We start from the raw sequence: 26,619 nt of genomic DNA on the forward strand, positions 1-26,619 counted from the left end.
AGGCTGATGCAATAAGGTCATATAAAATATGGCATTTTTAGCCATATTCATTTGTAGGTTTTTGTTCTCCTATAAACAGTGACCACTAAGGCCCATTGCCCATTGGTTACTATAGGAGATTAGATCAGTAGCACATTTTGTACCTTTTATTATATTTGACCATATGTATTCAAAATAGCTGAAACATTGTTAATGGCATGAAAATGATGCATCATTATGTTCTGTTTTTGTTCCTGGACCAGCAATAATATAATTCTAAGGAATAAATTTATTGGCACTGCTGCAGAATTAGCTGTATATCTGTTTTCCCAGCGCCATTGACCAGCCTCTTGTGTTTCAGACAGCATATGAGTGCTTGTTATTCTGTGTACCTTTGCTCTTTATTAATGCTGATTAATAGTTTTTGAGATTTATGGAAAAACAAATTTTTTACATGCATTCCGAGTTTATTTGTTTTCTGAAGGTGTTCTTTATCTGGTAATAATCTAAAAGCCTTTACCAATTAGATTTCAGAAGCTAAATGCAGCAAAACTAAACAAGTCCAGGAACCAATTTACAAGAATGTATTATTTCTTTAATATGACATTCCCTCTGGAGTACTCTGGCACTAGACAAAAGTCAACCTCCAGTGATTACTCGTTCTAGCCTTCTCTATGGATACCAAATCTATTACTCTTGTAATCATAGTCAATAAAGAGAAATTTAGACATGAATTTCCTGGTGGGCTCCCTGTTGAGGTTAACTGTACGGTACCTAGTTAATGAATCTGATGACATTAATCAGCTTCTAATAGCCAAAGATCTCAGTATGGCATAAATGATTGCGTTTAAAGCACATGATAACTTCTTATTCAGCTACTGGCAGGGGCTCACTCTGTTTTATGTTCTTGGTTTATCTCCCATAACATTTCTATAAATCAACTACGCACAAAAAAGAATTAGGAAGCTAAAAATGTATATATCTTTCAAAAGGTCACATCTCATCAAATAGAACAGTGAGAGTACATTGACAGCATTCTAGAACTGATAAATACTGTTCTAAGAGGGCAAGACATTTCCCAGAATTTCTAGTTGCGCGGAAAATGACCTTATGCATTGATAAAATTTACATTACCAGAAAACAAAAGATTTTTCTTTGCAAAAAATAACTGTAGTGTTCCCATTTACTCAGTTCCTTAATGCTGCAGCGTTGCTCTCTTGCAAGCAAACCATAAAGGAACAGTAACACCAAAATAATTAAAGTGTTTTAAAGAAAGCAAAATATTATGTACTGTTGCTATGCATTGGTAAAAGTTATGTGTTTGCGTTAGAACAACTATAGTTTAGGTTATTGTGTAGGCATTCAAGCTAAAAACTGTGAAAAGGCACAGGCTACTTAGCAGACAACAGATAAGCTCTGTGGAACACAATGACATTCTACAGAGTGCATCTGGTATCTGCTACGTAACATGTGCTTTGAATGGCTGCCCCCAAGGCTACACAACAACTTGTTATTATAAACTATAGTAGTCTTTCTGAAGCAAACACACCAGGGAAACAGTACATTATATTTTATTTTATTTTCATTGCTTTCATTTTTTTATATTACTGTTCCTTTAAACCTTAGCTGTTTAACCTTTTCCATACACTGACCAATTATCTATTAAAAGTAAGTGAATGTGGGTTGGACAACAACTACAAATATGGTCGACTATAATGTCAACATCTATACATGGTTAACATCAGGGGAAAGGTTCTAAAACAGCAGATAATTTGTATATTAAATCAAGTATCCAGGAAGCAGAGGTTACATTATGCTGCAGAACAAGGGGTCCTGTTTCCGCTACCCATCTCCACTTATCATTTTTAAAATGAATTCATGATTCTGAAGCCCATCTGCTTGCTGGGATACTCGGGTCTCCAGTTCACATGAAAGGGCATTGTTACTGTATCTGTTGCTCATGCAGACTGTCCACAACATGAACAGGAAATGAGGGCTACATATTTGCAGTAGCTGAAAGCTTTCTTTGTGTATTTGTATGCATGTGTGTGAACAGATTAGAATATTACATTTGGAATATTCCAGCATACTTTCATGTCCTCAGAACATTATTTGTAGTCAGTTTCAGAATATGCATATACAGTATATACATAGAGAGAGAGAAAGATAGACAGAGCATCATAAGTCTACATTTGTTTACATTAAGCTTATTTCTAGTTGTGAAAAGAAATGGCTCAGTTCCACTGGAAACAACAATTAAATACAGGAATATACAATGTTGTATAATAGTAATTTTTCAGCATCAATTCTTCTTCTAGGACCAAATTATACTTTTTAAACTGGCACAATTAAGACAAACACACATGCAGCAGAACAATAAGCATAGAAGAAACCAAAGAACACAATACAATACTGTGTATATTTTATGAACCTCTGGCAATTAGGTCAAATTCATATTAAAGCTTTTACTCCTGTATTCTTTCTAGAATATAAATACATCATGCAACTATTTGGAACTGACAACATCTTCACAAGTTCACAAGGCATTGAGAAATTAAATAATCATGCAAATATCATGGCCTTTGGCTTACTTGGGAGTATGAGATTCATCCACACGATGCCCTACTTGGAACTCATGGGACTTGCTTCGGTGCAGAGAAGTAAATCCGGGAATGAGGTGAATGAGTTTTCGGGATGAAGGAGGAGGGGTGCCTGGGGGTTTTAGTTTGTTCTTCCGTCTCATGGGGGGTGTAGCAGGAGGTGTCATAGTCGTCACTATGTTGGGTGTTCGTGGTGGGTTATTGTGTGCTGTGTGCCTCTGGCGTGGAGATGGTGGCAATGATCGATGCCCAGTCTCAGAAAGTTGGTACAAGCCCGGGTAGGCTTCAACAGTCAATCTGTCAACATTTGTATACATGGGCCCATGAGCCACTGGCAAATGGCAGTAGTGCTGTATGCATTTAGACTGTACTGTAGGGCTCAGGTGGGTCCGTATCCACTGGGCAGTCTCTTGCTGGGTGACAGGATTATTTTCCTTCCCTGATTCTGTTGCTGGCCACTGGATGGCCCAATCTTGCTTTGAAAGACTGCTTCCTATAAGAAAACAGGTAAGCAGAGAGGGAGATAAAGCCAAAGGTTGTTACAGTATAAAATCTGTATTCATAGCTCATAATAACTGAAAGAGAAAAATGTCCTTGAGTGACTTATGCTCTTTCATACTTGGTGCCCGAGGGGCATGCTCAATGGACATTTATTAACACTCCTAATATTCATGTCCACACACACACTGAGCGTGTCCTTTCTGCTGTCTTTAACAAAATTCCAGTGAAATGTTCAGTTTATGGTGGGATATTTTTCTAGTCATCTACAGTAGGCAGATAACCTTCAAAAAGGAATTTCAAAATAACGTTACATAAATAAAGACATGGAGGGTGTTTATGGCTTTATGGGTAGACAAGCAGTAGGGACTATTATTCGGACTCTTACAGGGTTCCCACAGAGCAGCTACCTCCCAACTGTCCCGTTTTTAGAGGGACAGTCCCTCTTTTGACAGCTCAACCTGCAGTCCCTCATTTGTACTGGAAAGTCCCATTTTTCTCTGCACTGAACAAGCAGAAACAGAGTTTCTAACTTAATTGGCTTTTGGCAGAGAGCCCAGAACACCCACAGCTTCAGATAAGATACTTTTGTAAAAATGTCACCTTCACCTTCATTAGCAAAACTGTAATAACTGAAAAAAACACAGAAATATGTTCAAACTTTCATAACCTGTCAAATTTTGTAAAATGAACATGGTAATTAGGGGGTGTGGCCACAAAAATGGGCATGGTCAAAAATTGCCACAATTGCTATGCATGCCAACTTTTTTGTCCATTTCCAAAATGTTGGGAGGTATGGAGCAGCACTAGTACAGTACACAGACAGTGAGAGAGAGTTCTCACCACATACAATTGGCCTTAGTCCGATAGCAGTCTGGCCTCTATAAAGGGTCTGGGACTGCAGGAATTGGACAGCAATTATAGCTATATTGTCTATATCAGAGTTTGGCTGCCATTTTTTTACCCAGTCAGCAGTCTGTTGGTCTGTGCTCTGCTGGGCCTTCCTATATATTTATCTTTTTTCCCTATTAATAACATTGGGATCAATCATCATTTTTACCAGCCAGGCCAGTAAAATACCGGCCAGGTGGCAACCCTAGCTGATACCTGAACAGGAATTATTCACAGCAGCTTGTTTATATGAACTATTGTAGTGTTTCTGAAGCAAACAGATCAGTTTTACCAGTGCAGGGCAACATTGCATGATATTTTCATTACTTAAAAACACTTTCAATATTTGGGGGCCCATTTACTTAGTCGAGTGAAGGAATAGAGGAAAAATAGTTCGAATTTTGAATGTTTTTTTTGGCTACTTCGACCATCAAATGGGCTACTTCGAGTACTGTCTCTTTAAAAAATTCTTCGACCCCCTAGTTCGCCACCTAAAAACTTCTGAGGCCAATGTTAGCTTCGATATTCGAAGTTGAAGGATTTTACTTCGATGGTCGAATATCGAGGGTTAATTAACCCTCGATATTCGACCCTAGGTAAAAGTGCCCCTTGGTGTTACTATAACTTGTAACTAGTAACTTGACTTTAACCATATTCAAATCCTTCAACTTTTGGTCTCCAAAACATATTCGTTTGGATTAGAAAAAATTAGAAAAAGAAAATGATGCATGTTCCTTCATAACCACTTGCCTCTAGTGATCACCATGCAAACAAACCAAGCCTAACTAATGGAAAAGTTTTCTTCATGTCAACTTTTTTTGACTCTTAATTGTGACAGCACCCCACAGGTTACACGTTTTTCAAATAAGGTAAAAATTTACTTTTTTTCGCCCTTACAGATTTCATTTAATGGTTTCCACAGGATGAACATAAAGATTTTATGACCAAAATGTTATCAAGCATTTCCCATTACCGTATGAGCCTATGGGTATAAGGCTTTGACAGAATCTCTCCATGGGGGAGGTTTTACCTCAAAGGTAGTAACATACAACATTTTCATTGCAAATAGATGCAGTACACTGCAGAGAAAATTACAGAGAACATCTGTCTCTTAGTCGATGAATATATTCTCTTTCCAATTTTGGAATGAAATACTAACTGCATTATGGAACTACGGCTTTATATAGTGCCTCATACAGGTGTAGGATTGAAGTCCATATTAAACCTCTGTCTTGCTTGATGCTTGAAATGTCCTTTGAGCAATTATTCACATTTTTCTTTTGTCAAAACAAATTCAAACTGGGAATAATCCAAACTCTATTCGAATTCGCGATTTATCAAACCTTGACCATGGGAACAATTCGAATTCGACTATTTGCCACCTAAAACCTGCCGAGTTCATGTAGAAGTCAATGGCAGAGGCCCAGTGACCCATCATAGCCTTCATGATGTCCGAGTTTTTTCACTGGATTTTGCTCGAAAACTCAATTAATTCTAGCGATTCGAGTTTGTTTTCAACAAAAACTACATTAATTCAATTTTCGGGTTCGTCACCCCAAATTCACTCCTTTGAGGTTTTTTCAATTCATGTTTTTTCTTAAATTAGAAAACTTTCGAGTTGTGAGTTCATTCAAGGGATAAAAAAGTTCACAATCCTGACATTTAATTCCAATCGAGTTTAGTCGAATTAGATTAGAATTTGATTTAATATTCATCCGAGGTTTAGATGTTCAAATTTTTTATTAAATAACCTTCCATTTGAATTATGAGTAGAAGAAAAATCACATGAATTGGAGATTTGACCTTTGATAAATGGGCCTCGTCTGCAGAAGTGAGGTGCAGAGTGTAGCTAGTTCCCTGGGCAGAAGTTTGGTGCAGAACATGTATGAGCACTTAGAGGTATGCTCTTGTGCCCCTTATCAGTCTTGCACTTCTGTCCAGAGGCGTAGCAATTGCCCACCAATGTCTCCTTTTCAAGAAAGGTGAGAAAACAAACTGTGTTCATGTTTGCAACTACTCAGAAACCTGGATCAACCTGCAAACACTAAGGCAGCATTTACTCATTTTTCTCAATACGGCTTAATTGCAAATGCAAATTGCACACAGTTTATAATGTCATTTACTCCCAATGAGAGAGAGTTTTTTTATCAGAATTCCATCTTAAATAATATCAGCACAATTCATTAGGTGCAAGTCAACGGAATTGATTAACTTCCAATCAATTTATCAAAGCAATTTTTGGCTAACTAACTATATTGAAGCCATATTTTATTTATCTATTTACCCATTTTTTTAACACTGCAGGATTCCTTTAATAGCCTTTCGAAAGCCCACAGTGTCTGTGACCCTAACTACCTAAGCATTTTCTGTATGCTGTATTTAGTTAACTTTCAAGTTTGGGCCTAAATCATGCGATTAGTAGTCTAAAACTGCAAATACCTCAGAATCCATTAAAATTAAAAAAATAATGTAACTAGTAAAAGTGTTCAGAGACTCACTTTGAGTTAATTTCTATTCTATTATTTTTGGGGTTAAATCCACTTTATTTGTACTGATGCAACTTTAGAAACAGTGGAGAATTCCACCCCAATTCTTGGCACATCACACAGAGTTCTATGCTACATTTGCAAGTTAATTTAAATACTGTAATCATGCTGCCCTTTCTGTCACATTGAGATGTATGTGGTGACTCATATTCTTGGTGAAACCTTGGTTTCCAAAATGTGCTAAAAAACCTCCTCCTCTGTTGAGTTGTACATTTCAGACTGAGGAAGTCTGTAAAGGAAAGGTATTTTTTATCTCCAGGGTGACAGCACATTAGCAGATAAGAGAGCCGTATTTTATCTTCTACATGATACTCTCTCCTTCATCCCTTCAGGGAAATGCAGTTATCAAAAGGAACCACGATTAATTACCAGAAGTGCCTCCTGTGGACAAGATCCTCCTTACTGCAGTCAGAAGCCTTTAGAAATGACCAATTGCTGGACTATATATAAGATATAATTTTCTACTTTCTTTTGATCATCCTTCTTAATTATGTTGAAGTTGAATAGACATGTAAATCGCGTAATGGGATTTTTTTAAAAAAAAAAAAAAAAAAGAGGAAAGTTGTTTTTTACCCCGTTAATCAGTTCCTTTGCAGTTATTTTATTTTGGTTAATAAGAGGCAACCTTCTTAATCTTTCTTTCTTTTTTTTTCTTTTTTTTGCAAAAGTTTCTCGTTTTTCCAACTAAATAGACACTTCTTTTATTTGGATTTTAAATGGTAGAGGGATATGTTGATTAATAAAGAGGCAGAAAGAAAGAGGCTGAATATTTCATCTGCTGATCTTAACGGCTTTTTTTGTCATTTTTTTTAATAGAGAAACGTTTGTCATTACAGTTGAGCTGCTGAATTCTTTAAAGTGAATATCTTTTGAACCTGCGTGAATTCTGCTGGGCGAATTACTTTGAGTAATAAGCGCTTTTATTAGGCTCTTTGATCCACTTGCTGGAGCAAAAATGACCTGCCGTTTGGCTTTTTGTTTGCACTCGACTGAAAAAAGGGAATGTGCCAGTGCCTAGGGGAGTGTTTCTAAAGCTGCCAGTTTCCTGCACAGTTTGGCTTTTTATCAGTTAAAACTTAGCGAATTGACTCATCATTAAAATTCTGCTGGATGTGAGGCATTTCAGAAAAATAATGTATTTCATTCAGTCTGTATAAAGGGTCATTTACCTAGATCCAGGGATAACGTGCAAGATGGTCTAAGCACCTCTTGCTGGATGAAAATACCTGCCATATAGCAAGCAGGCAGTAAGTACAGAGCCCCATCTACCACTGTACCTACCTTGCACATCTCAATGACATCACAAAGAAGCATGATACCTCTTTTTTCACTAGCAACCAGGATAAAGAGAGTCCAAGAAAATTTAGATGTGAAACAAATAAGAAGCATAGGTAGACTTTGGGGAGGCACACTCTATTATATGATATGTTGTCATGATAAAGACTGGTCAGTTTCTAACCCCTAGTGGACAGTTTAAGAACTTTATCAAAGTGGTTTATAGGTTGTTGGATAGGTGCTGATCAGATCCAGCAGACTTGATTTGGTTTCAATTTTAAAGGGGGAATGTAATTAAAGTCGCAAAGAGAAAAACAATCACACCAATAAGAATAAAAATCCACATCTCGCAATGTAATATTTTTCCTTAAAAAATATTCATTTTAATTTGCAATGTGCAATTAAAAATCTTTTGGAGCAAGCATAACGACTGTTTCAGTAAGAAGTTTTATTACATTTACTGTGCATTGGTGCAAAATATAAAATTCGCAAACGGTCTTCCCCTGTCGCAAGTGGTCGCTAAACAGTTTCCGGGTTCGCAAAAGCTATATTAAATTTGCCCAAAGCAAAATTTGTTCACGCAAAGGCATAACTTTTCACATTGCGAATAGTTTTTCCGTTACCGACTTTTATTATATACCCCCGGAAGTGTTCAGTATAAAAATAGATAGGCTGTGCAAATAAAAAATGTTTTCAATATAGTTAGTTAGCCAAAAATGTAATTTATAAAGACAAGAGTGACTGGATGTCTAACATAATAGCCAAACACTACTTCCTGCTTTGCAGCTGTCTTGGATTCCATTGATTGGTTACCAGGCAGTGACCAATCAGTGACTTGAGGGGGGGCAAAATATATGATGTCTTAAATTTGTAAGCGCATTTATGTCAACTTCGTTCAGAATACCAAGATCCCACTGCTAAACAAAATGACTGCCATATATGAGCCATTTCAATAACAGGGGCACAATTAAGCACCAGAATGGAATACATATGCTTAAAATATGTATTTCTCAAAAACAAAAAAAAAGGTTCTAAGGTTAAAGTAAATAATGCTGTTAAATTCTCAAATATTTACTGAACATTTGGAAATGGTGACAACTCATGTTTTGAGATTGATAACAAAATAATAGATGTAAAATGAAAACACAGTAACGCAATCTGAATTATTTGGGGCATCACTACAGCATATGTGATGAGGGATTTAAAGGGAAAAAACGCAGTAAGTGCTTCTTTGGGAATGAATGTAAAATAAACAAAGCCAAGGTGCTTAATAAGCAAGTTAGTGAAGTACAAAAGCAAGAACCGAAGAAGGATGAAAAGTGAAAGAGATATCTGTCTCAGCCTTTGTCCTGTTTAGTGCAATACTGATAAAGCTATTAAAGAAAGTAAAACAATAGGCAAAATGTATATTCATCGTTAGCTCTATTCATTGAATTGAACTCATGTTGAAAAAACCTTTAATACTATTAGATACTTGACTGCCAAAGAGAGCAGCCCAAAAAATATAAATATAGCTAATAATGATTCCAAATGTTATGCACGCAAGAAAATATTTTATGTTAGATTTTTATGTTCCTAGGTTTAATATAGGGTAGGGCTTAGGGGATTTGATATGTAAATATTAATGAGATTGCCGTCCAGTTTCATTTTAATGAATCTTTCTCTGTCTAACTGTAACACACCATCTCCTTTATATCTTTCTAGGATTTTAATGGATAACACCTAACTGTCAAAAACGGCTCCCTAAATTCAGAATAAGTGCTAAGCTCCCGGTCACAGCAAAGCAAGTGTTCTGGACAAGCAAAGGGCACGATCGTTACCAAGTATTTAAGACGGAAAGCAACACCAACTTAACGAGAATAAGTGTGGTCAGGCAGGCACGGGTCGGTTCGGACAGAATTCAAGCAGGGTCAGACAGGCCGAGGTCGGTACTGGCAGCGTTTAAGCAAGGTCAGATGGGCCGGAGTCGGTACAGGCGGAATTCAACAAAGTCAGACAGGCAGGGATCAAAACCAGACAAAAAGCGCACCAAGGAACTAATCAAATCAGACCGAACAATGGGCAATGAGTTTTGGCCCGAGGCCCCTATAATATATTTAAACTTTGTGCCAAAAACGTGATGACATCACGTGCATGGCGCGTAAAACTTGGAAGTGTGTGCCGCTTGTGCCATAGGAGCTCAGCGCAAAGAAGAAAAGGATGCCTGTGGCTAGTGTCCCCGCCAGCCCACTAGACCACCAGGGTCTTCACACTAACTCACTGAAGAAGTTGTTCCCTAAAACTTTTGTGCTTAGAATCTCAACAATAATTCTAAAGCCCCAACAAAGATGACTTTATGTGTAACCAGCCACAGTTGCACAATCTAGCTATAAATTACATAAATAGTATCACAGAATTATACCACAGTCACGTTTGATCAAAAATATAAGGAGCTTCTCATAAAAAACTATTAAGCCTATCATTAAAATGCTATACAGTTAGGGGGTTATTTATCAAAGGTTGAGTTGATTTTTATCAGAAAAATTTGATTTACGAAGGTATTTTTCAGTCAAAACTTGAAATTTCAAGTTAAACTAAAAAAATTTGTGTTTTTAAAAAAACTCGAATATTTTAAGATTTATTATACCTCGAACCTGGAAATAACTTGAATCCGAATATACTACAGCTAAAACCTGTCGAGGTCAGGTAAGAGGTCGCTTGAATCATTTGAAGATGTTAATAGCCTTCATGATGTTTGAATTTTTTCTGTTTTCTGCACAAAAACTCAATTATTTAAAGCGAACTGAGTTTCTTTTTGCCAAAAACTCCATTAATTCAAGATTTTGTGTTCTTCACCCCAAATTCACTGCTTTGAGTTTTTTTCCTTTTAAGTTTTTTCTTAAATCAGAAAACATTAGAATTTTGAATTCATTCGAGGTATAAAAAAAAACTCACAAACCTCTAAAACTTGACCTTTCAGAAATAACCCCCTTAATAAATAGAGTGATAATGATATAGAAAGTTGGGAGCATCTTTACTTGTTAAACAGGAATATTTCTTGATCAACTGTAATAGGATAAGGCAGGGCTACAGAATGGCTGAATGATGAATGGCCCAGGATGTAACAGTTAATATGAAATCAGACAGAACACTGAGAAAATAGACGATAAGTAATAAGTATTGAATAAAAAAGTAGCAAACAACAGGTGACCTTCATCGGGCTTGACATTATAGTGAATGAAGGAAAAGAAAAGGGCATACCAATGTGTTAAATATTGCTTTTATGGTTACTGCAAATGAGTCTTAACACCTCCACAAGCATACTGGACTTCTGATGAATAATGGCTATGTCAATAAAATAGAAAACATTCATTTTATAGCTTGGCTGCTGAAGCCAGCATCCACCTTTGCACTAAAACTTTAAAACCTATTATTTACATGCACATTGGATAGGATGTTGATTTAAAAATATTCATCTATTGAACAGCTAGATATGTCCTTAAAAATAACAGGCTTATGCTGCATTTAAGTAACAGCTATGAAACTGAAATGTTACAGACTTAACTTAAAAAGTATTTACTTTGGTGCCAGGGCTGCTAGGTACAAAAGTGCATTTTATCATCATGGGTTCAAGACTATTTGCATTGCTTCTCATTATTGAACCCTGTAAATAAACTTATAGGGGTTATCAGCTACATACCAGGTGTGCGATAAGCCTATGAGAACTGCAACTGTTTAAGCTTCTAAAACACTATGGATGCATTAACTGATTTGTTGATATTTAAATGAACCCACCACAAATTGATGCTTACCAAAAACCTGTTAATGGTAGTGATGTGCGGGCCGGCCCGATACCCGTGGGATGCGGGCATGTGCTGGTTGAGCTCTGCTCCTGCTCTTCCTAGCTGTCACCGTCAAATGCGGATGCCTACTTCCGGGTTCATCTTTGATAGACATTGCACCTGCTCGCCCCACCACTTTTGTGACATCATCGGCGGTTAAGGTCTATCAAAGCAACCCGGAAGTCAGATGCGGGTGGGTGCGGGCTCAGGTAGGGCGGGTTAGGGTTGGGTACAGGTTGGGGAAATCCCGACCCACACATGGTGTAAGGCCATCTCTACCATGGTGTAAGGCCATCTCTACCATGGAGTTTCTAATATGCCCTCAGGGTTTGAGGCCCATTTATCAACATTCTTATTGTAGTGGTTTAGAGGTTTTTGAAATCAGAATAAAATAATTTCCTCTAAAACCATGAAAGCCATGTCATTTATTAAAATAATTAAAAATGTAAAAAGCATGAACAAAAAAAAAGCTGAATGGCATACTAACAAATATGAAAACCTCTAAAAATTCTTGTTTTTCGAACAGTTACTAGTGGGAAAAAAAATCTGAATGGCTAAAAAAGGTCCAACTGGCTTGGCTCCCACTGATTTCTATAGGACTTCAACTGCTTTTACTTGCCTTAGTTTTGTATTAGAGATTGTGGTTAGTTTTAAAAAATAAATTCAAAAAAACAAAAAATTATTTGTGGAAAAATTTTTTTAATGATAGTTAATAGGCCCCATAGTATTTAGCAGAGAAAAGGTTACACTTCAATCCCACAAAATCCAGAGAGCCCCTGAATATAATATGAAGGATGGTGCAATGGAATAATATATGGTGCAGTTAATTAAGTTCAAATAAAGGGAAAGGTACCACATGCACAAAGTGATGATGCAAATAGTATTTTTTGACCAAGTCAAAAGTGTTTTGAGCAAGACATCTCATACTTTAGCTGTGCTATTAGGACTAGGGCTGAGGTTAAGGAGTTGATATCTTGGCAGTACATCAGCAAAAAAAACTTTATGTATTATATTAGCTTTATGCTAAGTCCCTAGATATCAATATTGCACAGAAAAGCACTTCCAAGTACTTTGTGTGTTAGAGGCATTTAAACGCCAGCAACAGAAAATGAAAAGAGATTTGTTTTTCAGATACTTCAGCATTTACAATAGACAGAACAAAACCCTGGATCAGCATTGTTACACCAGAAAATAAATCTGCCCATTTATATTTACATAATAATTGTCCAATTAGTGAAAAGGAAAGTAGAGGAACACTGTAGAATAAAACAAGAATATGGGGAAAAAAGTTTGAAACCTAAGGAAGGAAATATTACTGCCTGAAGAATTTAAAGTATTGTTAACCCCATTATTAATACAGGTATGGGATCTGTTATCAGAAAACCCATTATCCAGAAAGCTCTGATCTACAGAATTGCCATCTCCCTGACTCCATTTTATCCATATTCAAGTATCAAGTAATCCAAATTCTTAAAAATAATTTCCTTTTTCTTTGTAATAATAAAACAGTACTTTGTACTTGATCCAAACTAAGGTATAATTAATCCTTATTGGAAGTAAAACCAGCCTATTGTGTTTATTTAATGTTTTAATTATTTTCTAGTAGACGTAAGTTATGAAGATCCAGATTACAAAAATATTCATTATACAGAAAACCCCAGGTACCTAGCATTCTGTATAATTTCTGTATAATTTCAATCACCGTATCCGTATCCGTATAGGACCCATTATCCGGAAACACGTTTTCCAGAGAGTTATGAATTTTGGGAAGGGCATCTTCCATAGACTCCATTTTAATCATAGAATTCATTTTAAAAAATTAGTTCCTTTTTCTCTGTAATAATAAAACAATACATTGAACTTGATACAAACTAAGATATAAGTAATTATTGGGGACAAAACAATCCTATTGGGTTTAATTAATGTTTAAATAATGTTTTAGTAGACTAAAGGTATGGGGATCCAAATTACAGAAAGACCTGTTATCCGGAATACCCCAAGTCCCAAGCATTCTGGATAACAGATCCCATACCTATAGTATTGTTTTGCCACAAATGTGCAGCTTAGCTACCATCAATTAAAAGGTTTTATTATTACAGAAAAAGTAAATATTTTGTAAAAATCTGAATTAGGTGCTTAGAATGGACTCTTGTAAGATGGTCTTTCCATAATTCAGAGCTTTCTAGATATCAGGTTTCCAGATAAACAACCTCATACCTGTAGTATTTAAATTCATTGCGAAAGAAAATGTTTCTTTGTCAGGCAAAGTTTCTGCAAATTGTACACAATATTTTTTTGTTATTATATTAACAATGGAAAAGACTTTTTATTAAAGAGAAAAGGCAAGTCAGTGAAAAATAAAGAACTGGTTTAATGTTATGACATGTAATTAAGGAAACTGACACAGCTGTATATATGGATAATGGTTTTCCTAAAATATCCCATATCTGAATCTATAATTCAGATTTACATTTGTTGTGTGTATAAACATGGTAGGCACTCAAGCAAATATAATTTCTATTTTCAGACAAATGTACCCTAAATACTTTAATAAACATGGTGCACCAATTTGCCTATGTTTAAAAGATCTTGAGATTCTCAGCACATAAATGGCTTGTCTATGTACAATGGTCGCTGTGAATAAACTGACAGAATGATTGGCAGGTATTCTCACCTTCCACCCTCAGCTCTTACGATGTCACTCAAATGTCTTTCTTGACGGGACGCATCTTCTCTCTTACCAGCGATTGCCTCTGTTACCCATCAAGCCCTGGGATCTGTGACCCAGAAACCGGTACACATTCATAGGTCTTTTTTGTTTCTTTTTGTTGAGGAGGGTGAAACACTTTGTTCAGAATCCTCAGCTTCTCCACGACAGCAAAGAAACACTTTTATTTGCAGTATGTTTGTCTCTGTTACTGTTATATCTTTCAATTGACTTATGGATTTTTTTTTCATTTCTATTCATCAAAGTGCAACACATTTGTTCAAGCAAGACAGGAAATAATGTATTGGAAGTGCTAAACTGAAAAAAAATTCTAATTAAATATATTAACTTTGGTTTGTTATCTTGGGCCTAATGAAGGGCCTATTTCTATGGCCTTATCTATATTATCTTAACTCTAATGAAGTGTTTTCTGTACAGCAAAGAGGAGGATCATAAGTAGATAAAACAGTTGATTGATTGAAAACCTCACTGGTGTTAAAAATATTTTCCAGGAGAAAAGATTACTCATACATAGAAAATACATAGAAGTTTCTCATTTTATTATTGTCTTTTGACCTCTAAAGTTACAGCCATTAACCGGTTACAAAGCTTATGTCAGGACCAGCTGGGGGCTTGAACTCTAGGAGGTGCACTCCCTGTGTGCTCCACTTAATCCATGAGCCACTGGAGGCTCTTAAGGCTGGTCCTGTTCCTTAGCTATATGTTGGGTCCTCCCTGTTCTTCACCCACCTCATTTCCCTCATGTGTTTCCTATTTCTCATCATCATCTCTTTTTAAACCCAGCCCTGGGTTCCTGTACCCCTGAATGACCTGTGTTCCTTGTTCCTGCATTCCTTGTCCCTGCATTCCTTGTTCCTGCATTCCTTGTTCCAGCATTTCTTGTTCCAGCATTTCTTGTTCCTGCATTCCTTGTTCCTGCATTCCTTGTTCCTGCATTCCTTGTTCCTGTATTCCTTGTTCCAGTGTTCTTTGTTCCAGTGTTCCTTATTCCTGCTATCCTGGTTTCTGGCCTTTGTTCCCCATCTTCTCCTGACCCTCCTGGTAACAACCTTGGCTTGATCCTGTTGATTGATTTTTGCCTGTTACTATCTTCTGTTGCCATTTTATCTCAACAGTATTCACTATGTTGTCTCAATTGTCTATGGGTATCCCCCTGGGCGTCCGCTATAAACACTTCCCAGTGTGTGGCTAACTGCAGTTACAGCGGCTCCTTGCTGTAAGTGTTACAGCTTAGCCCAAGGGTATATTGATTTTCTTTTGATGGACTTCTCTATGTAACATATTTTCTACATAGTAATAGCAATATGGCAACTATATTTATATAATCAATTTATTACTTTACTTTATTATTATTAGGTGACCTTACAAAGGAAGGTTAAAGCATTCTGACCAAATCGGCAATCTGCCAGTGAATGGGGCCAAAAGAAGGGCCTATCTGACTGATATCTTATTGATCATTGGCCAGATATCAATCAGGCAGGTTCAATCCCATGGGCACACTGACACTGGCCTCCTCCAATGGAGTCCCCAATATTTAGTCTAGGTATTTAGAGACCTGTATGGAATAAGTGACCTGTAGATTTAAAGCAAAATGTTACCAGACTCCTTAAACTTCTTCTCAGTTTGTGATAGTGTATTATGTGCATGTGTTCAGTATGTTTTTATGAAATAAAACTTATACATGTGCTTTGTGTCTTTCATGTTTCCTAATAAACTGTATAACATTGAGTTGCAGTGATTTAAAATTGCCTGCAACACAGCGTTTAGAAAAGTCTGGCAAAACCTAATAGTAAATGAACATTACATGGTGGCCTATGTATTGGAGGTCGGATTTTAGTGGTTTAGCGGTTTTTGAAACTACAACTAAACTCACTTTCTCTAAAACGGTGAATGTCATGACATTTATAAAAAAAATCTGAATAAAAATGTAAGAACGGAAAATAACACTAAACAATCAGAAAAAAAATACAAATACCTCTAAAACATTTACAAGTTTTCCAGACAAATTCCTAGTGAAAAAAAATCAGAAGAGCTCTAAAAGTCCAAATTGATTTAAACGGACCAGTAGGATCAGTGCAGCTCCAAGGGGTGCTTCGCCAATGGGGCAAGTTGAGGCTATCGCCTCAGGCGTCAGCTCCCCACTAGGTACCAGGGGCAGCAAAAATGCTGCTCCTGGTACTTTAAGAGCGAATTTCTGGGGGAGGGGGGGCAGCAGGAACTACTGCTGCCTCAGGCAGCGGAGGGGCCAGGATCGCCCCTTCCCATTGACTTCTATAGGACCTGACTTTTTACTTGGAGAAGTTTTGTATTAGAGGTTTTCTTGGTTTTTATACTTGAATCTCAAATTTTTGGAGATTTTTTTTTAAAAAAATAGGAGAGATTCATATAAATTTGTGGATAAAAATTTAAATTCGATTGTTAGTAAATTAGCCCCTAAATGAGTCACTTTAAACCATAAGGTTATGGAGTTTGCTCATGCCCAGTTGAGTGTAAATTCCTATAAAAAGCAAAGCTCTATTTAAAAAAACAGTACATTATTGTCAGTAGTTTATAAAGATTCTGTGTTCTCTAACACAGCAATTTGATATATTTACAATGCTATTTGAACTGGTAATTGAGCTGTATATGTATGTATGTAACTGGTTAAATGATTTTTAACAATAATTTACAAAATTCCATGATTACATGGTCTGCAACTTCCCATGCAATCTTTATGTATTATCTTTTAGGGTATCTGCATTTCTTTGTGGTGACAAATTCAAGTGCTCTAGCCAATTATAGTGTGCAGTTTATATCACTTTCAATTGCTATTTTGCAACTTTGCAATGGCAACTCTCAAATCTTTAATGGCTGCTTTCACCGCATGAGATCAAACAGATAAACACAGATACATTTTGAGATACTTTTCTGCTCTTTGCACGTGTGTTATTGTTTCCCTTCAAAGGAACTGCAGCAGCATTCCATTTAATATTATACTTATATATCCCAGAATTCTCTTGCTGGATGACCAGCAATAAACACAACAGGAACAGAGCACAGATCCCATAAAAGTATACAGACGCTAACATTGGTAATTTTATGATCTGTCATCGTTACGTCTTTTGTCAAAGATTTCCAGTAAGTAGCCAGGACAGGTGATGGGCTCTGTATTGTGTAATGATGAAAGCTGCTTCCTGCTAAAAATTGTCAAATAAAATCTTAAATTCCATTAAAGAAATGGTGACCTTCACTAAAAACATTGAATAGATCTAAAAATAGCATATCAGAAATACATTTACCCGTAGTCTCTTTTTGCAGCACCAACAAATTTTCATAAGCACTGAACTAATGCTAACAGTCCTTTGTGGATTCAGAATATGTGAGTCCTTGGCTAAATAATCAATTTACAAATCTGTAATGGCAGATCATATTTTTCTCCTGACTTAAAATTGCTAATTACTCATCACACTCTAGTCACAGACCATTAGTTTCTTAGTCTCAGGCTGTATGAATCCAGCATAAAGTTCAAAGCCCACTGCTCTGAGGCTCCCTCTCTTTCATTCCAGTGAGTTTATATTGGTTGTCTGATTGGCCTGTATAAGCAACAAGCTAAGTCTCTGCCATTTTCTGATATTAAAAATCGGCACACATGCAATAGACTGGAAACTGAATCTGACAAACCGAAAGCTCTTAGTGGATGGAATACCTTTGAGCTTCATACAACAACACAATAGCAAAATCTGATGATAGTCATTTTGGGCTTATGTTATGCCCCTCTTTTAATATTTCAGAAGGTAAACAAAGTTCAAGTTGTAAGTATGAGTTGTATGCAATGTAACTTGGGGACACCCTGTATATATATATATATATATATATATATATATATATATAGTTAGTATATATCACCCCCATGCACTTTTTGGGGTGATTACCATTTGGTAGGCAGGTAGCGTAGGATTTTGAGCTTAGAGCAGTGATCCCCAACCAGTGGCTCGTGAGCAACATGTTGCTCTCCGACCCATTGGATGTTGCTCCCAGTGGCCTCAAAGTAGGTGCTTATTTTTGAATTCTTGCCTTAAAGGTAAGGTTTATTTGCATAACTACTGCCAAACAGAGCCCCCTGTTGGCTGCACGTCCACATATGAGCTGCCAATACCCAATCACAGCCTTTATTTGGCACCCAGGGACTTTCTACATGCTTGTGTTGCTCTCCAACATTATTTTACACTTAAATGTGGCTCACGGGTAAAAAAAAAGTTTGGGGACCCCTGGCTTAGAGACAGGGACATCAAGGCTTTGGACAAAACACAAGTTTAATAAGCACTGTGCATTCCCAACAAAAGGCAACAGAAAATAGTTCCGCAACTTCAATGTAGAACATTCAAGGTACAGTTCAGCAACTTCAAATCATTCAGGATTTTTCACCCTCTGAGCTCTCACCATCCAGGGAAACTCTCACCCTCTGGAACTTCAGAGCATACACTTAGCCCTGCTGGCTTCCCCTCCTTCCCTGACAAAAGTTCCTGTGTGTTCCTGTGAGGAACTGAAACGTTGGTCTATATAACCCCTCATTATTGAAGCTTAATCCTGTTGCAAATGTATTCCTTTGTGTGCCGTCAACCTTTGTGGATATATATCCAGTCAAGTTAGTAAACACTATTTTTATTAAAACTTTTGTTTATTACACAATTTCCTGTATACCCCGTCACTCAGCAGGAAGCATCAAGGAGTAGAAAACCAATAAGGAATAAATGGAAGGAAATAAATGGAAGGATATAAATGCTTCTAGGCTTTTTGCCACTTCAGGTGGTAGATGCCCCCCACGCTTACCTCTTCTATGCAGGGTTTGTGCAGGATTGCTAGTGTAAAGAGCCCTCTTACAGGTGCATAATGAACAGGTTTAAGAATATTTTTGTTCTAATTTGTTATTAGGAGTGGATTTTTGCTGACCCTTCTAAAGTGCTGCATGAGGCAAGGTTCTCACCCTGACAGCTGGCATGCCAAAGAAAGATTGCACCTTCTGTTTAACTTTTTCATACTCCATAACTGAAGTATGCTTGTACTCTGTTTTCATTCTTGACATACTAGAAGGCAGTGGTAATGGAAGCCTCTATCCATCTCTGCTTTGCAAACTTGTTACAAACATGTACTCAAGGCAAACTCATAAAGATATATTTATTTGAGTGTGGGAGGTCATTAATTTTGAGCACAGAATAGAGTTTCACCTCTGGTTCAAGCAAAGAGTGATAATAACCATATATCGAAATTATTCTGCTAAAGCTTAATTGCAGTGTAATAATATAACAAGTGATAAGCGGCCTTTCAGCCTCCTCCACTCCCGTTTATCAGAGCCATTCCTGTGAATAACTAGGGAAATTAAGCAAAGGTAATTAATGATTCAATTCACAGAAGTGAATTAAAAAGGTTAATATTGCATCTATGACTAGCTTATTAGGATAAATCTTTGGATCTCTATGGAGCAGATCAAGCAGTTGTCAGACTGGCAAAAAATTGCCTAAAATGCAGACTTATTCAGACATTTTGAGATATAAATTGCTTCTAACTAATTACAAATAACGCAATGTTATTAATTTTAGATGAAGTCTCCCGATTGTTTCTGAATTACTCTGGTTATTTAGCATTTCAGTTATAAAGAAGACTCACCTCTTGTATTCTGGGTTTTATTTTTGTCTTTTAAAAGTTCTTCTTGATAATTAAATATCCCAAGCACCAGGCCCAGCAGTCCATCTTACTGATGTTACCAATGACCAACTATGTACTAGTATGTTGGAATCAGCTGCAACCTGGACATCCAAACTTAATTAGGGCATAATTAGTGCCCCCCTCCACACAAAAAATCATCGGAGGGGCCTGGCACACAACTATTCCTACGCAACCTCCACCCACCTAATATCATCTGCCTGATACCCCAGGAGCATGCATAGTAGAGTGAAAAAGATGGGGTTTGGCTTTTCACTCTGCTGCCCATGGACAACTGCACAAAGAAAGAAGTGTAAGAAGAGGATCACTCCATGGAAGAACTCCAGGCTGGGGCATATTTCTACTGATAGAAGCACCAGACTGGTAAGTGAATACAATCACTGGGGGGTGCCTGACTTTTGACAACCCCCCTGTGATTGTTCCTTTCCATCACCTTTAATGTAATTTTATTGCAGCCATTTAGATTTGATGCTTCTTTTTATTACAAAAACCCACCTATCTAACATTGCAATTTAAATTGCAAATACTGCAAGCATGTAAACTGGAGACCACACAGCGAATATACAGAAAAACATATGGATATGGATGAAATTAACCAAGAACTAAGAGTACATGAGCTAAAATTGCAGAAAAACTACAGAAAATGGGACTGGGATGTAATATGTGTCTTCGAGTGGAACCTGGCACGTGAAACTTGGCTGAGACTGGCTGGTGAAACCTGGCTGTCACTTGTAAAGATTCCTGGGAAGGTCATTCATGGATCACCTCTTTTTTTTGTATCTAACGTGCATATCTTAACCAATAGTGACATGTAATATTTCATTTACCTAGAGTGATTAGTCTTTATTAGTGTCAACAGTGACGATATTCAGCTACACGGCATTGCCCTTCTTCCCCAGATACAGTATATTAGAAATATAAGGAAAGATAAGAAAAACAAAGACAGATACATATATACAGGCTTAAAACACACACACACACATACACTGTGGGGGTTATTCTTAAAAGTCCATATGCCAAAAAGAAAAAATTTTAGGTTTTTTCTTTACTATAAAATCTAAATTTTCAGTGGAAAAAAAACTCAAATTTATTATACCCCGAGGATGAAAAGTCTGAATCCAAAAATCCGCTAACTCTAACTTGATGAGGTTGTATATAAGTCAATGGGAGATGTCCCTATCCAATTTGGAAGTTTTTGTGGTCTGTACTGGAATTAGCCCAAAAATCCGACTATTTTGGGTTTTTTGGGCAATAATCCGAAAAATTCTTACCTTTCGGGAAAAAAAACAAAAAAAGCAAGTGTTTCAGAAAAAACCTCAGAAAAAATCATACGATTCAGGTATTCTCTTGGTTTTATTGAGTTTTCTCCCAATCCTATTAATTTGTTTTTTAATAATAAAAAAGGTCAAATCGTGGATTCTAGTTTGATTGGACTTTTGTGTTTTAAAAAATCAGATACATTCAGATTTTGATAAATAAGCCCCTATGTGTGTGGTTAGGTTCCAGTCTGTGTCAGGTTCCTTTACAGGTAAAACAAACTGGAGAAGACCTGAGTTGAGCAGCGCAACTCAAGGATTTCAGAAATGTCCTTTTCTACTGGGATAGGTAAAAAATTTCAGCATTTATGACTCAGTCAAATCCTTTCTGCATGCAACTAGTAGTGATGAGATGACCTTGCAATATTTTATTTTTCAGTTGTGATGGTTAAACGGGTATTCTGGCAAACTTACCTAAACTGTAGGGGGATGAAATAGGGGAACCAAACAGACTGAATATTGCTCTATCTGCAGCATGATTGCATTGATCAGATCACCATTTGGATGGCATGTCATTCTTTCAAAAATTAATGTATAAAAAACCCATGCTGCAAGACTAGTGATGGGCAAATTTATTCGTTAGGCATGGAATTTCCACATTTCGCTGCCCGGAAATGTGTTTGCGAAACAATGGCGAAAAATTAGCCGCCACAAAAAATATTGTTACACTTAAAAATTGTCGCTCACATACAAAATTGTCGCACATCAAAATTATTCGAACATCCATGGACTTTATAGCATTTGGACAAACTAGACGTACATATAAAAATTGTCGCTCTCGTCAAAGTTATTTGACAACAAATCTCCTCTTCTTCGGGCGACTAATCTCCCCGAAAAGCCATACTTCCAGCTTGAATGTAAATTGCCAGTGGGGTGGCACTCTGAGTGCTTCATTTTCAGAAGTCGACCGAAGTTTCCTCATGAGGCAAGTTTAGGGACTTCGGAAAACGAAGTGTCTCAAGTGTCATCCCACCCAGGGCCGAACGTTCGGATTCACCAGATATCGCCCAGTCGTTAGTGGGCATATCGGGTTAAGATCAGCTCATTTGGCGACCTCGCCAAATGAGTGGATCTTAAAGTGTATGGCTACCTTAACTGTTAATCGAAATGTGACACCCACCTCCTGCATAAAGAGAGAATGGAGAGAGAGACAGGTGCTGAGAGGGGGACAGTGAAAAGAAACTTGCTAATTTCAGAGACAGTACAGATTTGTATAATGTAGAAATTTCATTTTTGCAATAGTTCCCCTTTAAAATGGCAGTGTTTTAGTATGGGATTACCCAATGGCACATAATATTACATTCTCCCAGAAGACCAATCAGGAGGGCCTTGTGATGGCACCCCAAGATTCCTGATGGTGGCCCTACTTATAATAACCTATTACTATGAAATATTTAATATTTTATAATATATATAGTGAATAAAGTACCCCTCTTGTAAAATATAAGGATATTATAAGTTACCGAGGAGTTTCATGACCATATAAAAAAATGAGGCGGAAGTCCGAGTGTTTTTATACAGTTCATGGAACTCTGAGGTAACTTCTAATATCCTCATATTTTGCAACTGGAGGTATTTTATTTATTATAATACACAAGTTTCAGTGAGTCATGTGACAGAAATGACATCAGAACTCACCGTTTATAAGGATATAATTTACAGGATATTAATGTGTATTATATATTGTTATGATACAGAGCCATGAATAACCGGTAAAAAAATACCTTTATAAAGAGTGCTTAGGGTTGCCATTGTAACACATAACTCGTGAAAATGTGTTTATTATAAAAAAAAATAATGTACTCCGTATTGTAAAATACCAGGATCAGAGTTCATGACCTGTATAAATGCATTTAAGGGATATGGAACTGGTTGGTGACTTTTATTATTTCTATATTTTGACAATAAAGAGTTAAATTATTCCCTGTTTACATCTATCATCTTGAGCTGCCATTTTGTAGTGTTCTGTATGTTGTTCATATTACACCTAACAGGAACTTCTGGAACAAGTTTGAAAGTATAAGACACACCTCTGTGCCCGCCCTTTGTGCGAGAGTACAGTGCCTCTGAAGGGCACAAAAGGATGAATTTGGGTACTGAAAATGGCAGTGTTTCAATATGGGATTAACCAATAGCCCCTAATAGAGGAATCCTGTACACTGTAGATTTTTCATAAAAAGGCTTTATTTATGTTATGTATAGTGTTTTATGATATATAAACCTGCAAGGGGTAAACATAATAAATTATATCAATTGCAGTGTACTTGAATTCTACTTTAGAACTTTGGTAGTTTAGGCAGGTGCACTAGGTCTGCTCCATGTCTAGTAGCTTTTGGCAACAAAACAGATGTTTGCTTTCAAAGCAGACAAGTAAATGCTACCTGTTAATAAATGACTAGACCTGAAGCAAAACCTTCCACCTGCTCTCACATTTCCCAGCATGTTTGAAATTCATAGTAGCGTCTTTAGCAAATTGTCCAAATCTAATAATCTCTCAATAACAGTTCCCTAATGCTGTTGGTCTGTGTCTGCCATTAACTGCCAGACATTGGGTAATGGTGTGGTAGTAACCGAGGGGGGAAATTGCCACCATTGCTTTGGGCGCAAGGTCTTCTTGGTCTGGCTCTATTCAACCTAGAAGTTTCAGTTCATCAGCACCTAGAGGACAGTAGGCTAAACTCCTTTCTTGCTTTTATATTTTTATTACCTATAATACATTCGTAATAATTAGAAAAGAAGCATTGTACAAACTACATTCTGCAGATCTAACATAGTACAGGTATGGGATTCGTTATTTTGAAACCCATTATCGAGAAAGCTTTGTTTCATGGTAAGGCCATGTCTCATAGAGTCCATTTTAAGTATATCATTCTAATTTATAAAAATGATTTGCCTTTCGTCTGTAATAATAAAACAGCACCCCGTGCTTGATCCTAAATGTGCTAAAGGTTTATTTGATATTAAAAAGATTTTTACTAGACTTGGTTATCCAAATTATGGAAAGATCTGTTATCTGGAAAAACCCATGCCCCAAGCATTCCGGATAATAGATTTAATACCTGTATCAGTATTAAATCTTTTAAAATAAGTGAAACTGCTGAGAGTGCTAAGCATTAGTAATGGGCGAATCTTACCTGTTACGCTTCGCGGGAAATTCGAGAAGTGCCAAAAATTCACCGAAATGCATTAAAGTCTATGGGCGTCAATTTTTTTTTTGACATGCATCATTTTTTTCCCATTGGAGTCTGTGGGCGTCATTTTCACAGCAAAACGTAAAAAATTTTGCTAATCACTACTTTACATTCATTATTTCTTTTTTTAAGGGATACGTGTACTGTTAATATGAATCAATTTTGTTACAACAGCGACCTGCTGACCTTTCTGACCATAAAGTAGTCGCAGAAGTTGTTAGGAGAAAGAAAGAGGGCTGGGGCATGTTCTGATTAGGAAAAACAACATAAACCTCAGATCACTTTTCCTAACCAGAAGAACATCAGACCAGCCCTCTTTCTATTTCTGGACAACTTCCGCTACTACTGCATAGTCAGGAACTGACCAGCAGGTGGCTCTGTTACAACAAAATGCACTCATATTAACAGTACATGTATGTCTAAATATCTTGGAATTAAAAATTAAACAATTAATATAAATTACAAAAGTGCTTAGAATAGCACTATCATCAATTTTACATTCACTTGTTTTAAAGGAGAACTAAACCCTAAAAATTAATATGGTTAAAAATGCCATATTTTATATTCTGAACTTATTGCACCAGCCTAAAGTTTCAGCTTCTCAATGGCAGCAATGATCCAGGACTTCGAACTTGTCATAGGGGGTCACCATCTTGGAAAGTGTCTGCGATACTCACATGCTCAGTGGGCTCTGAGCAGCTGTTGAGAAGCTAAGCTTAGGTGTCGTCGTAAATTTACAATCAGAAAATGAGGTTGACCTGTAATATAAGCTGATGCTACAAGGCTGATTATTAAATTCTTATGCTAGTTGCACTGGTTTCTGTGCTGCCATGTATTAATTATCTGTATTAATTATTTTTCAGACGTATTGTTATATTTTTATTCTATACGTATTGTATATTTTGAGTCAGTCCCTAAGATCAGTAAATGACAGCAGCACAGAGCATGTGCAGTGAGTCAGCAGAAAAAAATATTGGGAGCTACTGGGGCATTATGGAGACACAGATCTTTACTGTTAAAGGACTGCGGTTGCCTTGGGCTGGTACAGAAGGCCAAAACATAATGTACAACATTTCTAGCCTACTTCTTTGGTTAGTCTTTAGTTCTCCTTTAAATGTTTATTAACGCTGTCTCAGTGCTGTATATGGGTCCTGCAGCACCTAAGCAAGAAAGCAAGGTAAGGGTTTTGCTCTGCAAAATGTTCTTCATACCAAGGAGCTGATTTATCGACGTTAGAATCGGAATTTTTACAATTTCAGTTGTTATGAGCCAAAACACACAAATCTGAATTAGAGTTTGAAAAATTATAATTTTAGAGACTTATTGAGCAGAAAACACTTGAAAAACTCGAATTTAAAATTTGGCATCAAAAAGCTGCTGTGCTCATGTAGCAGTGGGAATTGGAAGAATGGGAGTTCTCCTAGGCAAAATGTAAGCAATTTTTTTTAAGAGTTTTTTAGGTTGATATTTTTTTTAACAAATAAGCAAAAATTTGGAGTTCATTCAAATTAAAAAAAACTTATATATATGTTATTTATATAAATAGGTCTTAAAGCATTTATGACAAATTACTATTATCCTTTATTTATGCTGCATTGCATTTACACAAAAGGTAGTAAATGTAGCTTAATCACATGCCTGCATATGTATAATGTTTCCAGAAAGAAAACTTGGATTTTTCTGCACAATCTCGCACCAGATACAAATACAGAATACAGAGCAGTGAGTAGCACTGGCAGGCACTAGGCAGCCTTGTCTTTACCCCTTATGCCATAGGGCAGTATGGAGGATCCCTAAGTTCTTCTCCAGCCCACTCCTCATAAATATAGGTACACTGGTACATTGTATTTATGGGGGTAGCACAGGTCTTTAAGGAGAACAAAGATCTACCTCTGTGGTGCAAAATACCGGGCAGGGTGCAAACATGCAAAAGACATGGTGGTTTATGCCATAATACTGGGTTGAATAAAATACATATACGATTTCAGTAATACAAATTGTCGAGCCAAACAAAATGCTAGATGACCCACTGCAAGACTATAATAATGAAGTGGTGAGAAGTACAGGAGGAATC

General features: G+C 36.8%; 1 protein-coding gene across 1 annotated transcript in view; it reads right to left on the reverse strand.

Moving 5' to 3' along the window:
• Positions 1-26,619, reverse strand: part of ksr2.L (kinase suppressor of ras 2 L homeolog) — a 192,029-nt gene that overhangs the window by 108,179 nt on the left and 57,231 nt on the right. The window contains exon 4 of the mRNA XM_018263769.2: positions 2,571-3,072. Within this exon, the coding sequence (XP_018119258.1) occupies positions 2,571-3,072 (502 nt within the window). The remainder of the gene's footprint in view (positions 1-2,570; positions 3,073-26,619) is intronic.

This window comes from Xenopus laevis, chromosome 1L (assembly GCF_017654675.1).
Source record: "Xenopus laevis strain J_2021 chromosome 1L, Xenopus_laevis_v10.1, whole genome shotgun sequence".
NCBI classification, from domain to species: Eukaryota; Metazoa; Chordata; class Amphibia; order Anura; family Pipidae; genus Xenopus; species Xenopus laevis.